Genomic DNA, 15269 nt, shown 5'->3' on the forward strand with positions numbered 1-15269 from the left:
GGTGCCTGTGACCTGCCGTGCAGGATAAGGTGCTCGCTTACATGTACCCTGGCACAAAATGTCCAAAAATGCTCTCTTTGAAGAGATAAAGGACTGGTACATGAAATACATTGTCTAGACGCTGTAAACGAGGCACGCTGCGTGCCAAACAACTATATAATGAGCTTACGTTCGTCAGTGACGCACCAGACATCGCAGTGCTCTACAATCTTGCAAGTTGTAGATATATATACAGGCAGCAAATGTAAATGACGGGCATTCACCGCTCTGTGCTCTGTTTTGGTTAGAATGAAAGAGCGTGCACCACAATGCTTTGCGCTCTTAAGGTGGACTGCTGATAATAGTCTCTTAAGTAGCACAGAGTTTGGGAACCTTTCTAACAGCTATACAAGTACAACCCATTTACCATTTACGATGGTCCGATATGTTTGGGAACTGCACAGACGAAAAATCTTTTATCACTCGACAAATATTTTTTATATATATGTAGAAAGTAGGGATCTATTCCATTGCATTGTTAGATTTGTTTGCTCATATCTGTTTTTCGCAGGAAGATATAGGCCACCTGGGGAAGCTGCTCGCTGTACAACAGTCATTGTAGCTCGGTTGAACCCCACTGGCTTTCACTTCCCGGAAGAAACCACTTGTCATAATACAAGCAATATACCGTATTTTTCGGACTAAAAGTCGCAGTTTTTTTCATAGTTTGGCCGGGGGTGCGACTTATACTCAGGAGCGACTTATGTGTGGGATTATTAACACATTACCGTAAAATATCAAATAATATTATTTAGCTCATTCACGTAAGAGACTAGACGTATAAGATTTCATGGGATTTAGCAGTTAGGAGTGACAGATTGTTTGGTAAACGTATAGCATGTTCTATATCAGGGGTAGGGAACCTACGGCTCTAGAGCCAGATGCGGCTCTTTTGATGACTGCATCTGGTTCTCGGATAAATCTGAGCTGACATTGCTTAACACGATAAGTAATGAATAATTCCGCTGGTAATCAAAGTGTTAAAAATAAAGTTCAAATTATAAAACATTCCCATGCATTTTAATCCATCCATCTGTTTTCTACCACACCTGTTCAAGAAGTTGCGTTAAAGGTAAGAAGTTATTTATTTATTATTGGTTAGTGTGGGGCTTGCCCTCCTGGGGGTTCATCAAACCACCAAGCACCGACATGAGAGCCTGTTTCAGGGTTACAATATTGTTTTATTTTTCAATTAGTCTCTCAGTTGCTTTCCAGCAATTGTCTTTTTCTCTTTCGTTCTCGCTCGCGCTCTGGCTCCAGCCCCAGCCCCAACCCCGTCTCTCCTCCTGGCTGCTGCTTATAACAGAGCGACAGATGATTAGATAACAAGGCCCAGGTGGGCCATCTACACACCTGTCGCTGATTTCAAGGCCGATCCTGGCAACACCCCACTTCGCTGCAGGCCCGCAAGCCACGCCCCCTCCACAGTTAGCTTCAGACTAACAATGTTATTACAAAGAATAAGAGACCTATTATACTCTAAAAATGTTGGTCTTACTTAAAAATGCACGTGTTTAGTTGTGTTCAGCGTTAAAAAAATATTATATGGCTCTTAAGTAAATACATTCTAAATTATTTGGCTTCTTGGCTCTTTCAGTCAAAAAGGTTCCCGACCCCTGTTCTATATGTTACAGTTATTTGAATGTGTCTTACTATAATATTGAATTGATTAATGTGGACCCCGACTTAAACAAGTTGAAAAACTTATTCGGGTGTTACCATTTAGTGGTCAATTGTACGGAATATGTACTGAACTGTGCAATCTACTAATAAAAGTGTCAATTAATCAAAACAAACGTTAAGATACAAGGCATGTTCTCAGTTGGTTATTTATGCGTCATATAACGTACACTTTCTCAGCCTATTCTTTATTTAATTTAAATTGCCTTTAAAATGTCTATTCTTGCTGTTGGGTTTTATAAAATAAATTTCCACCAAAAAATGTGACTTATACTCCAGTGTGACTTATATTTGTTTGTTTTTTCCTTCTTTATTATGCATTTTTGGCAGGTGCGACTTATACTCCGGAGAGACTTATACTCTGAAAAATACGGTACTGTGTTTTGCAATTTAACTGTCAGAATGTCATACACAAACTTTAAAAACATGTTTTACTTGAATGCATGTCATATTGAACGTTTTTTTAGTTTAATCCTCAAGTTCAGATAGGTGTATTTTGAAAGGACATTTTTGCACTGGCTTATGCATTGTGTCCTGGGTATGACGTTAAACTACATCCAGGCATGAGATGGGAGGTTGTGTGGGGTTAGTGAGTCCCAACTAACGTCTATAAAATGCACACAAAGAACCGTTTGCACCTTCTCTTGTGACTGGCGGGTGGTCAGCGCCATAAAGCTGAGCGGGTCCCTGGGTAAGTGGGGCGCGGACAACAAACAGGACAGACTAAGTTCAACAGCCCAGTAAGGCAACTAGTCTAGGACAAGGATATCTGATATAAAATACCCCTTCCAACCCACACAAAGCCAGCGTGGAAGGTGTGGGCTAATAACCAGCATGAAAAGTACGCAAAATGGCAGAAACATGCTGAGGCTTTCGTCCAGCAGTGGACTGACAACGACTGATGATGATGCATTGACATGATCTCTATCACGTTTCGGGTGAAAAAAACATCTACGTTCGAAATAAATAAATACTTCGTAAAAAAAAAAAAAGTATTGCTGAGTTAACACGTGTTGACAATTCTAGAGTAAATACATTTGCCTCCGCTTGGGATGGTTTCCTGCTGGCTCCGCTGTGGACGGGACTCTCGCTGCTGTGTTGGATCCGCTTTGGACTGGTGTCTCGCGGCTGTGTTGGATCCATTATGGATTGAACTTTCACAGTATCGTGTTAGACCCGCTCGACATCCATTGCTCTCGCCCTCTCCAAGGTTCTCATAGTCATCATTTAATAATACAACTTTAACATTTGACAACCAAACAATTAAACAAGGCGACCCGGTAAAGAATCTGGGTATTATCTTCAACCCAACTCTCTCCTTTGAGCCACACATTAAAAGCGTTACTAAAACGGCCTTCGCCAAAATTTGCTCCATTCTGTCCACTAAAGACGCTGAGATCATTATCCATGTGTTTGTTACGTCTCGCCTTGATTACTGTAACGTATTATTTTCGGGTCTCCCCCATGTCTAGCATTAAAAGATTACAGTTGGTATAAAATGCGGCTGCTAGACTTTTGAAAAGAACAAGAAAGTTTGATCACATTACGTCTATATTGGCTCACCTGCACTGGCTTCCTGTGCACTTAAGATGTGACTTTAAGGTTTTACTACTTACGTATAAAATACTACACGGTCTAGCTCCATCCTATCTTGCCGATTGTATTGTACCATATGTCCCGGCAAGAAATCTGCCTTCAAAGGACTCCGGCTTATTAGTGATTCCCAAAGCCCAAAAAAAGTCTGCGGGCTATAGAGCGTTTTCCATTCGGGCTCCAGTACTCTGGAATGCACTCCCGGTAACAGTTCGAGATGCCACCTCAGTAGAAGCATTTAAGTCTCACCTTAAAACTCATTTGTATACTCTAGCCTTTAAATAGACTCCCTTTTTAGACCAGTTGATCTGCCGTTTCTTTTCTTTTTCTCCTATGTCCCATTCTCCCTTATGGAGGGGGTCCGGTCCGATTCCGTGGCCATGGATGACATACTGGCTGTCCAGAGTCGGGACCCAGGATGAACCGCTCGTCCCGAGTCGGGACCCAGGATGAACCGCTCGTCCAGAGTCGGGACCCAGGATGGACCGCTCGCCTGTGTATCGGTTGGGGACATCTCTGCACTGCTGATCCGCCTCCACTTGGGATGGTTTCCTGCTGGCTCCGCTGTGAACGGGACTCTCACTGCTGTGTTGGATCCGCTTTGGACTGGACTCTCGCGGCTGTGTTGGATCCACAATGGATTGAACTTTCACAGTATCATGTTAGACCCGCTCGACATCCATTGCTCTCGCCCTCTCCAAGGTTCTCATAGTCATCATTGTCACCGACGTCCTACTGGGTGTGAGTTTTCCTTGGGCTTATGTGGGCCTACCGAGGATGTCGTAGTGGTTTGTGTTGTGGTTTGTGCAGCCCTTTGAGACACTAGTGATTTAGGGCTACATAAGTAAAAATTGATTCATTTGTTTCTACAATGCCTAAACTAATGAAATAATCGTTCTGGATCCATAGAAGAAAGGGATCATTAATGATCAATGAATTTGGTATAAATTGGGCCTAAATGTGATATGTTTTGGAGTGATAAAGCCCAACTCAGACGTTAGTTATTGTTGGTTTGAAACAATAAAACTTGAAGTAAAAGTCGCACTACTGTGACCACAGCGCTCGGCACCAAACAGCAGGATAATCAGCTTAGCGAGCAAGAATGCAAAGATTAGGCTCCCACCTGCAGCGGAATAACATTCCTATTCTCTTACTTGGTTCCATGAATACGTGCTATAGTAATACATTACATTTTTACTACTTAATAACTTTAAAAACCGCAAATATGCAGCAGAAGTTGTTTAAGTGTTTTATCCATTTAGGTCTGAGAACTGTACTTTTTCTTCATAAAACTTTATGATAGTTTTTGGACTTGTAATGGTTTTCCCGTCTGTGATCTTATTTCCAAACCAGCACTATTGTTTTCTTGTTTGTCTTTCATTTCTTGCCACTTCTCCCCCTAGCCTGTGTATTGCCTCTCTCATCTGTGCCTGATTGGCAATCAGCACACACCTGTTCCTGGTTGCTAATTTAGGATGCTTGATATGCCAGCCCTACCCGCTCATTGTCATGTTCTGTGTTGTGCACTTCATAGCAGGATTAGTCTTCCTGATGTTGTGAAGCAGGCCTCAACGTTGGGAATGGTCAAATACAGACTGAAAACACTTTTATTTAATAGTGCATGTGACAACTGAACATATGTTATCCACACTCTTTGATTGATTTTAATTTTAATTAATTTTGATTGTTTTTATTCATCTATTTTTTAATTTGAAACTTTTTAAAATTGTTGTCATCGTTTAATTTTCTGTAAAGCACTTCGACTTGCTTTGTGTACGAATTGTGCTCTATAAACATGCCTTACCTTACAGCACTTATCCACACTCAACCCAATGAATTTTATAGACCCTGTCTCAATGACAATGATTGATTTTACAAAATATACATATGTACATACAGTGTATACATATACATATACGTATACATACATACGTACATACAAGAATGCTGAAAGATGGCACCTAATGGCCACAAGACGGAACTGCACTTTTTGTCCATATCGCTAAAAATAGTGTGCATGTATGAGATCCCGGGCTGCCAATTATGGCCAAAGTAATAAAGACACTTGTCACTTGTTACAACAGTGTGGCTTCATAGTAAAATAGTGCGGGTACTAGACTGGCTTGCCTGTAGTCCAGACCTGTCTCCAATTGACATTGTGTGGCGCATTATGAAGCCTAAAATACCACAAGTTAAGCTGTACATAAAACAAGAATGGGAAAGAATTCCACTTTAAAAGCTTCAAAAATTCCCAAAGGTTTATTGAGTGTTGTTAAAAGAAAAGGTGATGTAACACAGTGGTGAACATGCCCTTTCCCAACTACTTTGGCATGTGTTGCAGCCATGAAATTGTAAGTTAAATGTTATTTGCAAAAAAAAAAAAAGTTTATGAGTTTGAACATCAAATATCTTGTCTTTGTAGTGCATTCAACTAAATATAGTTGAAAAAGATTTGCAAATCATTGAATTCCGTTTATATTTACATCTAACACAATTTCCCAACTCATATGGAAACGGGGTTTGTAATATACAATTGTCAGCTTTTTGTCATTACTTGATGTTTTTAGCTCTATTCATACATTTTAATAGAGGGAGGTTTTGTTTTATGTTTTTTTTATTTTTTTTTTATTTTTAAGTTATGTACATCTATATGTATATGTAGATAGAGAGATCCATTGAGTGTTTGAGCAGAAACATGTCATATAGGAATTAACTATACACAATAAAACATTAACAAAATGCTCTCACATGAATGGTTTTTGAAGTATAACCTTTGCGACATGAAAAAAATACAAGTAATGTAAAAAAACTAAAAAAACATGCCGTTAACTTTTTGTTACCAAAATAAAACACCAAGCAGTTTGGCTAACAAAGATGAAGTCTAATAAACACGCTTTGTTCTTCTCCGATGCCTCTTTGTAGTTCAATACAACAGTTTCGCCAACAAAAATAAAGAGGAGTTAGACCTCGCACATCGAATACACAATCGTCACTGCCTTTGTTCAGTTTGATGAGAAGACAAAACATTTTCGCTTGTATTGATGTTATTTCTACACTGATACAGTTTGCAGTTAAATAAAGGACGAGCGAACGTCCCTGAAAACAAACTAAAGCTTTTATAAACAAGTTGTGGGACAACACCTCATTAACTCTCAGTCACAGGAGCTGAAGGACGCTGTATTCAGAAAATAAAAGCAACATCAACTACTTTTGGGGCGGCATAGCTTGGTTGGTACAGTGGCTGTGCCAATAACTTGAGGGTTGCAGGTTCGATTCCCGCTTCTCCCAGTCTAGTCACTGCCGTTGTGTCCTTGGACAAGACACTTTACCCACCTGCTCCCAGTGCCACCCACACTGGTTTAAAATGTAACTTAGATATTGGGTTTCACTATGAGTCACTAGAGAAAAGCGCTATATAAATATAATTCACTTCACTTTTTCTCCTTCGCTGTATACTTTTAGTGCGGGGACAAATCCGTCCGTCTCCAATATTGTCCACACCTGTCTCCACCTAAACCCAGCAGTGCGCTCTTAAGCGCACGCCGGGAAGCGAAGGAAAATGACGTTAAAACAAACGTTTGGCTCTGTTTACTCCAAGGGGAAATCTCTGGAGCAAAGTCTGTGTAGTTAGTCCACCATGATTATCAAGCCAAACGACGCCAGTGCGCATACGCCTGACTTTGTGTTGCATAAAATGCATTAACAAATGACGTTTTTCCGGTAATTAAAAATAAGACGGTATTACTAACCGTCTGAAATTTTATCGCAAATTATCATTACCGTTTATCATTACATCCCTAGTCCATTAACATGGCCTACCGGCATGTTCTTGCCGCCAACGCTGGTAAATTTTTTTAGGGGCATTACGGTAAATAATGAGGGTGGTCGTGGCAGTTGCCGCGGTTGCCGTGGTTAAATTCGAGCCCTGGCACTGTAGTAATGCTGACAAAGTACCATAGCGCTATTGATCCATCCATTCCTATCACATGATTTCATGCCATTCAGAAATTAATATAAAAACAATCTTTATGTCATTGCCAACATATCACGGCAAGAATACAGATGGATATGTGTGAGGAATAATTGGGCCAAGGGAAGCACTTGGGGTAAGGGGTTGCGACCAGCTGTTTTGAAATCAACAATGTGAACTACAAGGAATACAGGGAAATGGTGGAGGACTTTGTCACATGGTGTGGAAAGAACCACCTCCAGCTTAATGTGACGAAGACCAAGGAACTGGATGTGGACCTAGGAAGGAGGAGGAGTACTTCAGCGAACCCTGTTTCCATTAGAGGGGTCGATGTGGGCATGGTTGAGGATTATAAATACCTCGATGTACACATGGACAACAAGCTGAATGGTTCAAAACACGCTGAGGCCCTCTACAAGAAGAGAGAGAGCCGCCTCTACTTCCTCAGGAGGCTGGGATCCTTCAACGTCTGTACAAAGATGTTGAAGATGTTCTACAAGTCGGGCAGCGGGCTCAGAGTAAGGGACACAAACAGACTGGACAATCTGGTAGAGAAGGCCAGTAACGTGGTGGGAGTGGAGCTGGACTCTCTGGCGGTGGTGTCAGAGAGGAGAAGTCTAGCAAAACTCCTAGCCGTTATGGACAACACCTCCCACCCACTACACTCGGACCTTGCGGAGAGAATGCGCACGTTCAATGGAAGGCTCCGACTCCCAAAATGCAACACGGAATGACACAGGAGGTCCTTCATACCGACAGCCATCAGACTGTATAATGCATATGTTCCTTCTATATAATATATGTTGTATATAATTTATTATTATTATTGTCTATTGTGAACAAACTGTGGTGCTGAATTTCCCCCAGGGATCAATAAAGTACTTTCTATTCTATGACCAACGACTAGTTCTTTATGGGTGTGAGTTTTCCTTGCCCTTTTGTGGGTTCTTCCGAGGATGTTGTAGTCGTAATGATTTGTGCAGTCCTTTGAGACATTTGTGATTTAGAGCTATATAAATAAACATTGATTGATTGATTGATATTGCCCAAAGTGCACATTCCAAAGAAACCACAACAAACACACAAAAGTTAAGTATTACATCCTGAATATTACTGCGATGAGGTGGCGACTTGTCCATGTTGTACCCCGCCTACCGTCCGAATGCAGCTGAGATAGGCGCCAGCGACCCCCCCGCAACCCCAAAAGGGACAAGCAGTAGAAATTGGATGGCTGGATGTGTGAATTAGTGAATTATATTTATATAGCGCTTTTCTCTAGTGACTCAAAGCGCTTTACATAGTGAAACCCAATATCTAAGTTACATTTAAACCAGTGTGGGTGGCACTGGGAGCACGTGGGTAAAGTGTCTTGCCCAAGGACACAACGGGAGTGACTAGGATGGCGGAAGCGGGAATCGAACCTGCAGCCCTCAAGTTAAATGATAAATAAATGATAAATGGGTTGTACTTGTATAGCGCTTTTCTACCTTCAAGGTACTCAAAGCACTTTGACACTACTTCCACATTTACCCATTCACACACACATTCACACACTGATGGAGGGAGCTGCCATGCAAGGCGCCAACCGGCACCCATCAGGAGCAAGGGTGAAGTGTCTTGCTCAGGACACAACGGACGTGACGAGGTTGGTACTAGGTGGGGATTGAACCAGGGCCCCTCGGGTTGCGCACGGCCACTCTCCCACTGCGCCACGCCCACACTACCAACCGAGCTATACCGCCCCGGATGGATGCTGAATGTTATGTATCGTACATTTTCTATCTACCTGTGTTTATAATATTAAAAAATATAATGCACTTTGTCATACCTTGACATAAAGTGAGATTTCATCATCTTGGTCCAGTGGTGCTTTGGTTGCGGTCTCCTGGACAGCAGGCAAAGGTCTCTCCACCGCTTTGTGAGACACCAATTCCTGTCTCCTCTCTGTCAGCTTCTCCGGATTGGGTAAAAATGACTGTCCATCCTCAAACAGCACCACCTTCTTCTTCTTCACTTGCTGCTCTCTCTGTTTTGAAAGGACATCATCCTTAATCACTGACTTTAGCTCCTTCATCCATGCGTCCCTCACAGGCACACTTAAATTCTCAGTCAAAGCTTCTTTCTTCTCGCCGGTCTCTATTTCTCTGGCGTCTGTTGTCACGAAATGTTCTTCCTGCTCCTTCTTTTCTGGCGTTGCCTCGTGTTCTGATTGCTCTACTTTAATCCATGCATTATCTTTCCTCCGAGTGGACAGCAATTTCACTTCCTTCCTCAGTGATTGTGGATCAAGACAAAGTATCTCGTTCTCCATGGCCCGTTTCATTTCTTTGACTCGACAATTCATATCCACTTCCAAGTCATTTCTACCCAGCTTCTCCTCTTCGTGTGGGTCTGATTTGTTACTTTGTGTCAGCTCGTGAAGGCATTCACTATTTGTCAGGACAAGGGCATTTTCACATTGATCGCCAATAGTCTCCAGCCCTTCAAGTTCTCTGCTTTGTGCCTTGTCTATCTCGTCAATGTTATCATCTAAAATTGTCACAGGATCTGCTATCGTTTCTTGATAAAGCCCCTCCCCCGTGTTGTCTCGACTATCCGTATATTCTTTGCTTCCATCAACTATGGACTCCTCGAACGTCATATCCTCCCCAAGCAGGTCCACGTCTTTTTCTAGTGCAGAGTCGTGCTCTGTTTGGTTGCTTAAATGTATATCCTCAACCTGGTGTTCAAGTTTAATAATATCTTCCAAGTCTTTCTGCTCTGGATCTTTGTCATTCTCAGTCATCTGTGAAATCATTTGCTCTTGCTCCTTAATTTCAAATATACCCGTTCCTCCAATACAACTGTCTTTGTCTAGTTTATTCAAATAAGTTATCAGCTCAAGATCAGGTTGATCTTCAGTTTCCAACCTTGGTTGTGTATCTCTATCTGAAGCAGGCACACATTCCAAATTCTCCTCATCCTGGAGCTCAAGTTGTGAGATGCTATTGGATTCCTGTTTACCTGAGCTGACCGTATTGTCATATGGGGTAGTTTCAATATTTTTCTCCTTGTCCTTCAACTGGATGGTCTGACCAACTGTGGGATCAATTGGAGCTAAGTAAGGCATGATAACCTCACTTTCAGGCAAACCCTCGTAGGGATCTGTTTGACTTTTAACCAGCATTCCTTCATCCGTGCTCGCATCTTTCATTTCATCCTCCGATCTGATAGATGTCTTGGCAGCGTGCATGCCATTACCTTCGAGGTTCTTCTGTGAATCTAGAAGTGAGGCTTGAACACTGTGAGCGTCTTCCATGTTGTCATCGACAACAGCTTCATCTGTGGCCAGTGCACATTCAAGGGTCTCGTATATATATGTAGCTGACCCTTGAACACTGTGAGGGTCCTCATCCATGGTCATCTGGTGCTCTTCTAATCCTTTGACATGCATATTTTCATGTTCGATTTTCTCAATGATATCTTCTGTTACGTCCACAATGCCCTGTGTGTTATCCTCATCATTTTTCCTGTTTTCGTCTTGGTCATCTAGGCTTTCATCCAGTGGCATATAGTGACACATTAGACATTCGGGCACCATGTTTATGTCATGCGGTCTTTCCTTGCCCAGCAAGCTTTTCTCATTCCCGGACGCTTCATCTGGCATTCCATGTGCTTCATTTGTGTATCTTTCTGTACCACTTTCATCCATTGCTGACACCTTTTCCCCACTGGCTTCTTCTGTGTCTTTGTGCTCATCATTTTCTTGTTGGCAATTGTCATCTTCTACCAGTCCTGATATGTGACAAAAACTGTTGGTGTTGATTAAATGCTGCTCATCCTGGATTCCACCCGGTTTCTCAGTCTCTCCGTCTTCACCGTCACTTATTTCATCTTCACTTTTGTCATCTTTGCTGTCCTCAAATTGTGGCGCATCTGGTAAATCGATTTGGTTTTCTTCCTGGATAATCCCCTCATTTATTGATTCTTCTCCATCGCACTCTTTTGTTTCACTGCTCAAAGCCAAAATGTCAACACTTGTCATGACATAATTCTTAATTGATGTTACTGTCTGGAGTTCTTCGACATCTTCCACTGTTAGCTGTGTACTCTCCACTATGTTCACCTGCAGACAGTTTTTGACCTCTTCGTTACCTGCCACTTTGTCATCATCTTCAAGTTCCATATGTTTGATTTCTTCTACTGCTGCCTCAAAGTCTTCAGTTGATGTCTGTAACGCTTGTACCCCGACACTGCTCTCTTTCTCATTTTGTTCATCTCTTGGTTCCGTTTCTCCTTTCTTTCCGCTATCCTCCTGTCTTTCTCCATGCCCATCTTGTCCCTCTGTCACTACACTTGGTTTTAGCTCAATTGGGAGGATTCCTACTTCTTCTGCTTCCCCCTTCTCTGGACCTTCTTCTTCAGCTGGCCCAACCATCAATAAGACATCCTCCCCCACCTCGTCGGCGAGTTCAATCTCCTCGTCTTCAGCAATTCCATTTTCTCCTTCAGTCTGTGTGTTTGCCTCTGGACAAAAAGTGACCACATTGGAGTCTGACAGGTCCGTGTTGGTACAGAAGTCTGACTGAGCCATTGAAAAAAATATATAAAAAACTGTGTTGTGGATCTGTTGACAGTTGCGTACGTGGTCCAGAATTTCAAGATAGCAAAGATTGTTTTCAGTTCCTAAAAAAAGTAACTTTACCCAAGAATGGAGGTAAGATTGGTGCAGTATTCCAGATTCAAATGCGTCTTGAAAGAAGTTACAAAGCAAATGCTGATAATAGGTTTAAGCAAATACAATTTCAAGACTGCTCCAAAGGCGACTTAAAAACCTGCTAAGTTGACCGTCGTCTTTTTTAAAAGAAAAAAAAATCTTGCTATAAATAAAAAGGGAAACAAGGAGCAAGTAGTCACCCGTAGCCAGTTGCCGAAAAACGTATTGCAGCTTCAGCACGGTTGGACAACCCTAACAAACTACTTCTATCTTACTCTCTCTCTCTCTCTCTTTCTCTCTCTCTCTCTCTCTCTCTCTCATGCACGCACGCATGGACTCTATCCCTCACTCTCTATCTTGGGGATTAAATCAAACCTGATCTCCACATGACTGGGAGCTTAAACCCCAGTATAACCTGACTTGAAATCCTATGCATTCGCTCATAGTGCAAGCAAAACAGAAATGCAGAACACTCATAATTGCTGCTAATTTACTGGAAAAAGGAATACCAAAACAATTGCAATTCCAATTGCATTGACTACAAAACATAAGCATGCCAGCTATTGAAAGAATATTTATTTCTCATCAGTATCCTCCAAAACAAGGATTGTACATAAAGTTTTTGATTGATATATGTCCTCAATGATTATTGAGATGTAAATAAGTTATTAAAAAAGTATTAAAAAAGTTATTAAAAAGTCTGCGGGCAATAGAGTGTTTTCATTACGGGTTCCAGTACTCTGGAATGCCCTCCCGGTAAAAGTTCGAGATGCCACCTCAGTAGAAGCATTTAAGTCTCACCTTAAAACTCATTTGTATACTCTAGCCTTTAAATAGACTCCCTTTTTAGACCAGTTGATCTGCCGTTTCTTTTCTTTTTCTTCTATGTCCCCCTCTCCCTTGTGGAGGGGGTCCGGTCCGATGGCCATGGATGAAGTACTGGGTGTCCAGAGTCGGGACCCAGGATGGACCGCTCGTCCAGAGTCGGGACCCAGGATGGACCGCTTGCCTGTGTATCGGCTTGGGACATCTCTGCGCTGCTGATCCGCCTCCGCTTGGGATGGTTTCCTGCTGGCTCCGCTGTGGACGGGACTCTCGCTGCTGTGTTGGATCCACTTTGGACTGGACTCTCGCGGCTGTGTTGGATCCACTATGGATTGAACTTTCACAGTATCATGTTAGACCCGCTCGACATCCATTGCTTTCGTCCTTTCCAAGGTTCTCATAGTCATCATTGTCATCGACGTCCCACTGGGTGTGAGTTTTCCTTGCCCTTATGTGAGCCTACCGAGGATGTCGTAGTGGTTTGTGTTGTGGTTTGTGCAGCCCTTTGAGACACTAGTAATTTAGGGCTATATAAGTAAACATTGATTGATTAATTGATTGATATTAATACTATCCGTAGTAGGTCAGCCAAATCTAATTAACAGACAGAGCTGCGAAAAAAAATCTAGCAAAATAACAGAATCAATAACTCAGTGTTTTAACGAGCAAGTTTTGTCATGAGCTGGTTTTTGCCACACGTGTTTTGAGTCTTTTTGCTCATACTCGTTCTCTATGCTGCAAGAAGGCAGACCTGTTTACTATAATATCAACTCTTTATTAATATGCAGTTGAGTTTTATTATTTTATCCTTTATTTTCTCATGCACTGTCCTCAGAGCAATGCAGAAAGCAACTGCTGCTGTGAGGGACACGTTAAAGTAGCTGCTGTCAAACATCTCATTTTTTTTCTGCTTTTAGCAGTTTTCTTTTTGTATCTCTTCTGTAAGGGCCAGGGAATTCCAGAATTCTGGTGCCCAAGTGGAAACGCTCTAGAGCCTGCAGACTTTTTAAGGCTTTATGGGTCACTAATAAGCCGTAATTTTTTTATACGGCAAAATATAATGGTGCTAAACCATTGAGTGTTTTGTACGTCAGTAATAAAACCTTAAAGGCCTACTGAAACCCACTACTACCCACCACGCAGTCTGATAGTTTATATATCAATGATGAAATATTAACAATGCAACACATGCCAATACGGCCGGTTTAGTTTACTAATTTGCAATTTTAAATTTCCCGCGGAGTATTCTGTTGAAAACATCACGGAATGATGACGCGTATGATGACGCATGCTCGTGACGTCTCGGGTTGTAGCGGACATTTTTTTCCAGCCCAATCCAAGCTACAAGTAGTCCGCTTTAATCGCATAATTACACAGTACTCTCGACATCTGTGTTGCTGAACCTTTTGCAATTTGTTCAGTTAATAATGGAGAAGTCAAAGTAGAAAGATGTAGGTGGGAAGCAGTGCACTGCAGCTGCCTTTAGCATCACAAACACAGCCGGTGTTTCCTTGTTTAAAATTCCCGAAGGTGAAGCTTTACTATGGAACAGAGCGGTCAAGCGAACATGGATCCCCACCACATGGTCAACCGGCAGGTTTCGGTGAGAAAATTGTGGTAATAAGTCGGCTCTTACCGTAGACATCAGCGGAGCTTGCGTCTTCCTGCAGCTGCGTGGATTCACTCAGAGACCACACCCGTCCGACTTTCAGGTACCATATAATCACACAATAGGCAGATAAGGGATTTTCCAGAATTATCCTAGTAAATGTGTCTGGTAACATCTGAATCGCTCTCACAGCCCTCGCCTTTTTCTTTTTGTTTTACTTTTTCTTTTTTTTTCTAGTCCTTCACTCTCATTATCCTCATCCATGAATCTTTCATCCCAGCTCAAAATTAATGGGGAAATTGTCACTTTCTCGGTCCAAATCGCTCTAGCTGCTGGTGGCCATGATTGTAAACAATGTGAGGATGTGAGGAGCCCTACAACCCGTGACATCACGCACACATCGTCTGCTACTTCCGGTACAGGCTAGGCTTTTTTATTAGCGACCAAAAGTTGCGAACTTTATTGTCGATGTTCTCTACTAAATCCTTTCAGCAAAAATATGGCAATATCGCAAAATGATCAAGTATGACACAAAGAATGGACCTGCTATCCCCGTTTAAATAAGAAATTCTCAGTTCAGTAGGCCTTTAAAATCACACTTTAGGCTGTATTTACCGGAGGCCAGTGCCAGTATAGGCATAATATAATACTACATTTTTGTCCTCATCAAAAGTCTCGTAGTCAGATTCTGGACCAACTGCAATCGTTTTAATGCTGGACATGGACAGACCTCAATAAATCAATCAATGTTTATTTATACAGCCCTAAATCACAAATGTCTCAAAGGACTGTACAATCCACTACGACTACGACATCCTCGGAAGAACCCACATAAGGGCAAGGAGAACTCCCACCCA

General features: G+C 42.0%; 1 protein-coding gene across 1 annotated transcript in view; it reads right to left on the bottom strand.

Moving 5' to 3' along the window:
* LOC133555140 (midasin-like) overlaps positions 1-12239 on the bottom strand; it is a 45190-nt gene extending 32951 nt beyond the window's left edge. Inside the window, exon 1 of the mRNA XM_061904656.1 lies at positions 9111-12239. Within this exon, the coding sequence (XP_061760640.1) occupies positions 9111-11855 (2745 nt within the window). The 5' untranslated portion in view covers positions 11856-12239. The remainder of the gene's footprint in view (positions 1-9110) is intronic.
* Between the last annotated feature and the right edge of the window lie 3030 nt (positions 12240-15269).

Source organism: Nerophis ophidion, linkage group LG06 (genome assembly GCF_033978795.1).
Source record: "Nerophis ophidion isolate RoL-2023_Sa linkage group LG06, RoL_Noph_v1.0, whole genome shotgun sequence".
NCBI lineage: Eukaryota > Metazoa > Chordata > Actinopteri > Syngnathiformes > Syngnathidae > Nerophis > Nerophis ophidion.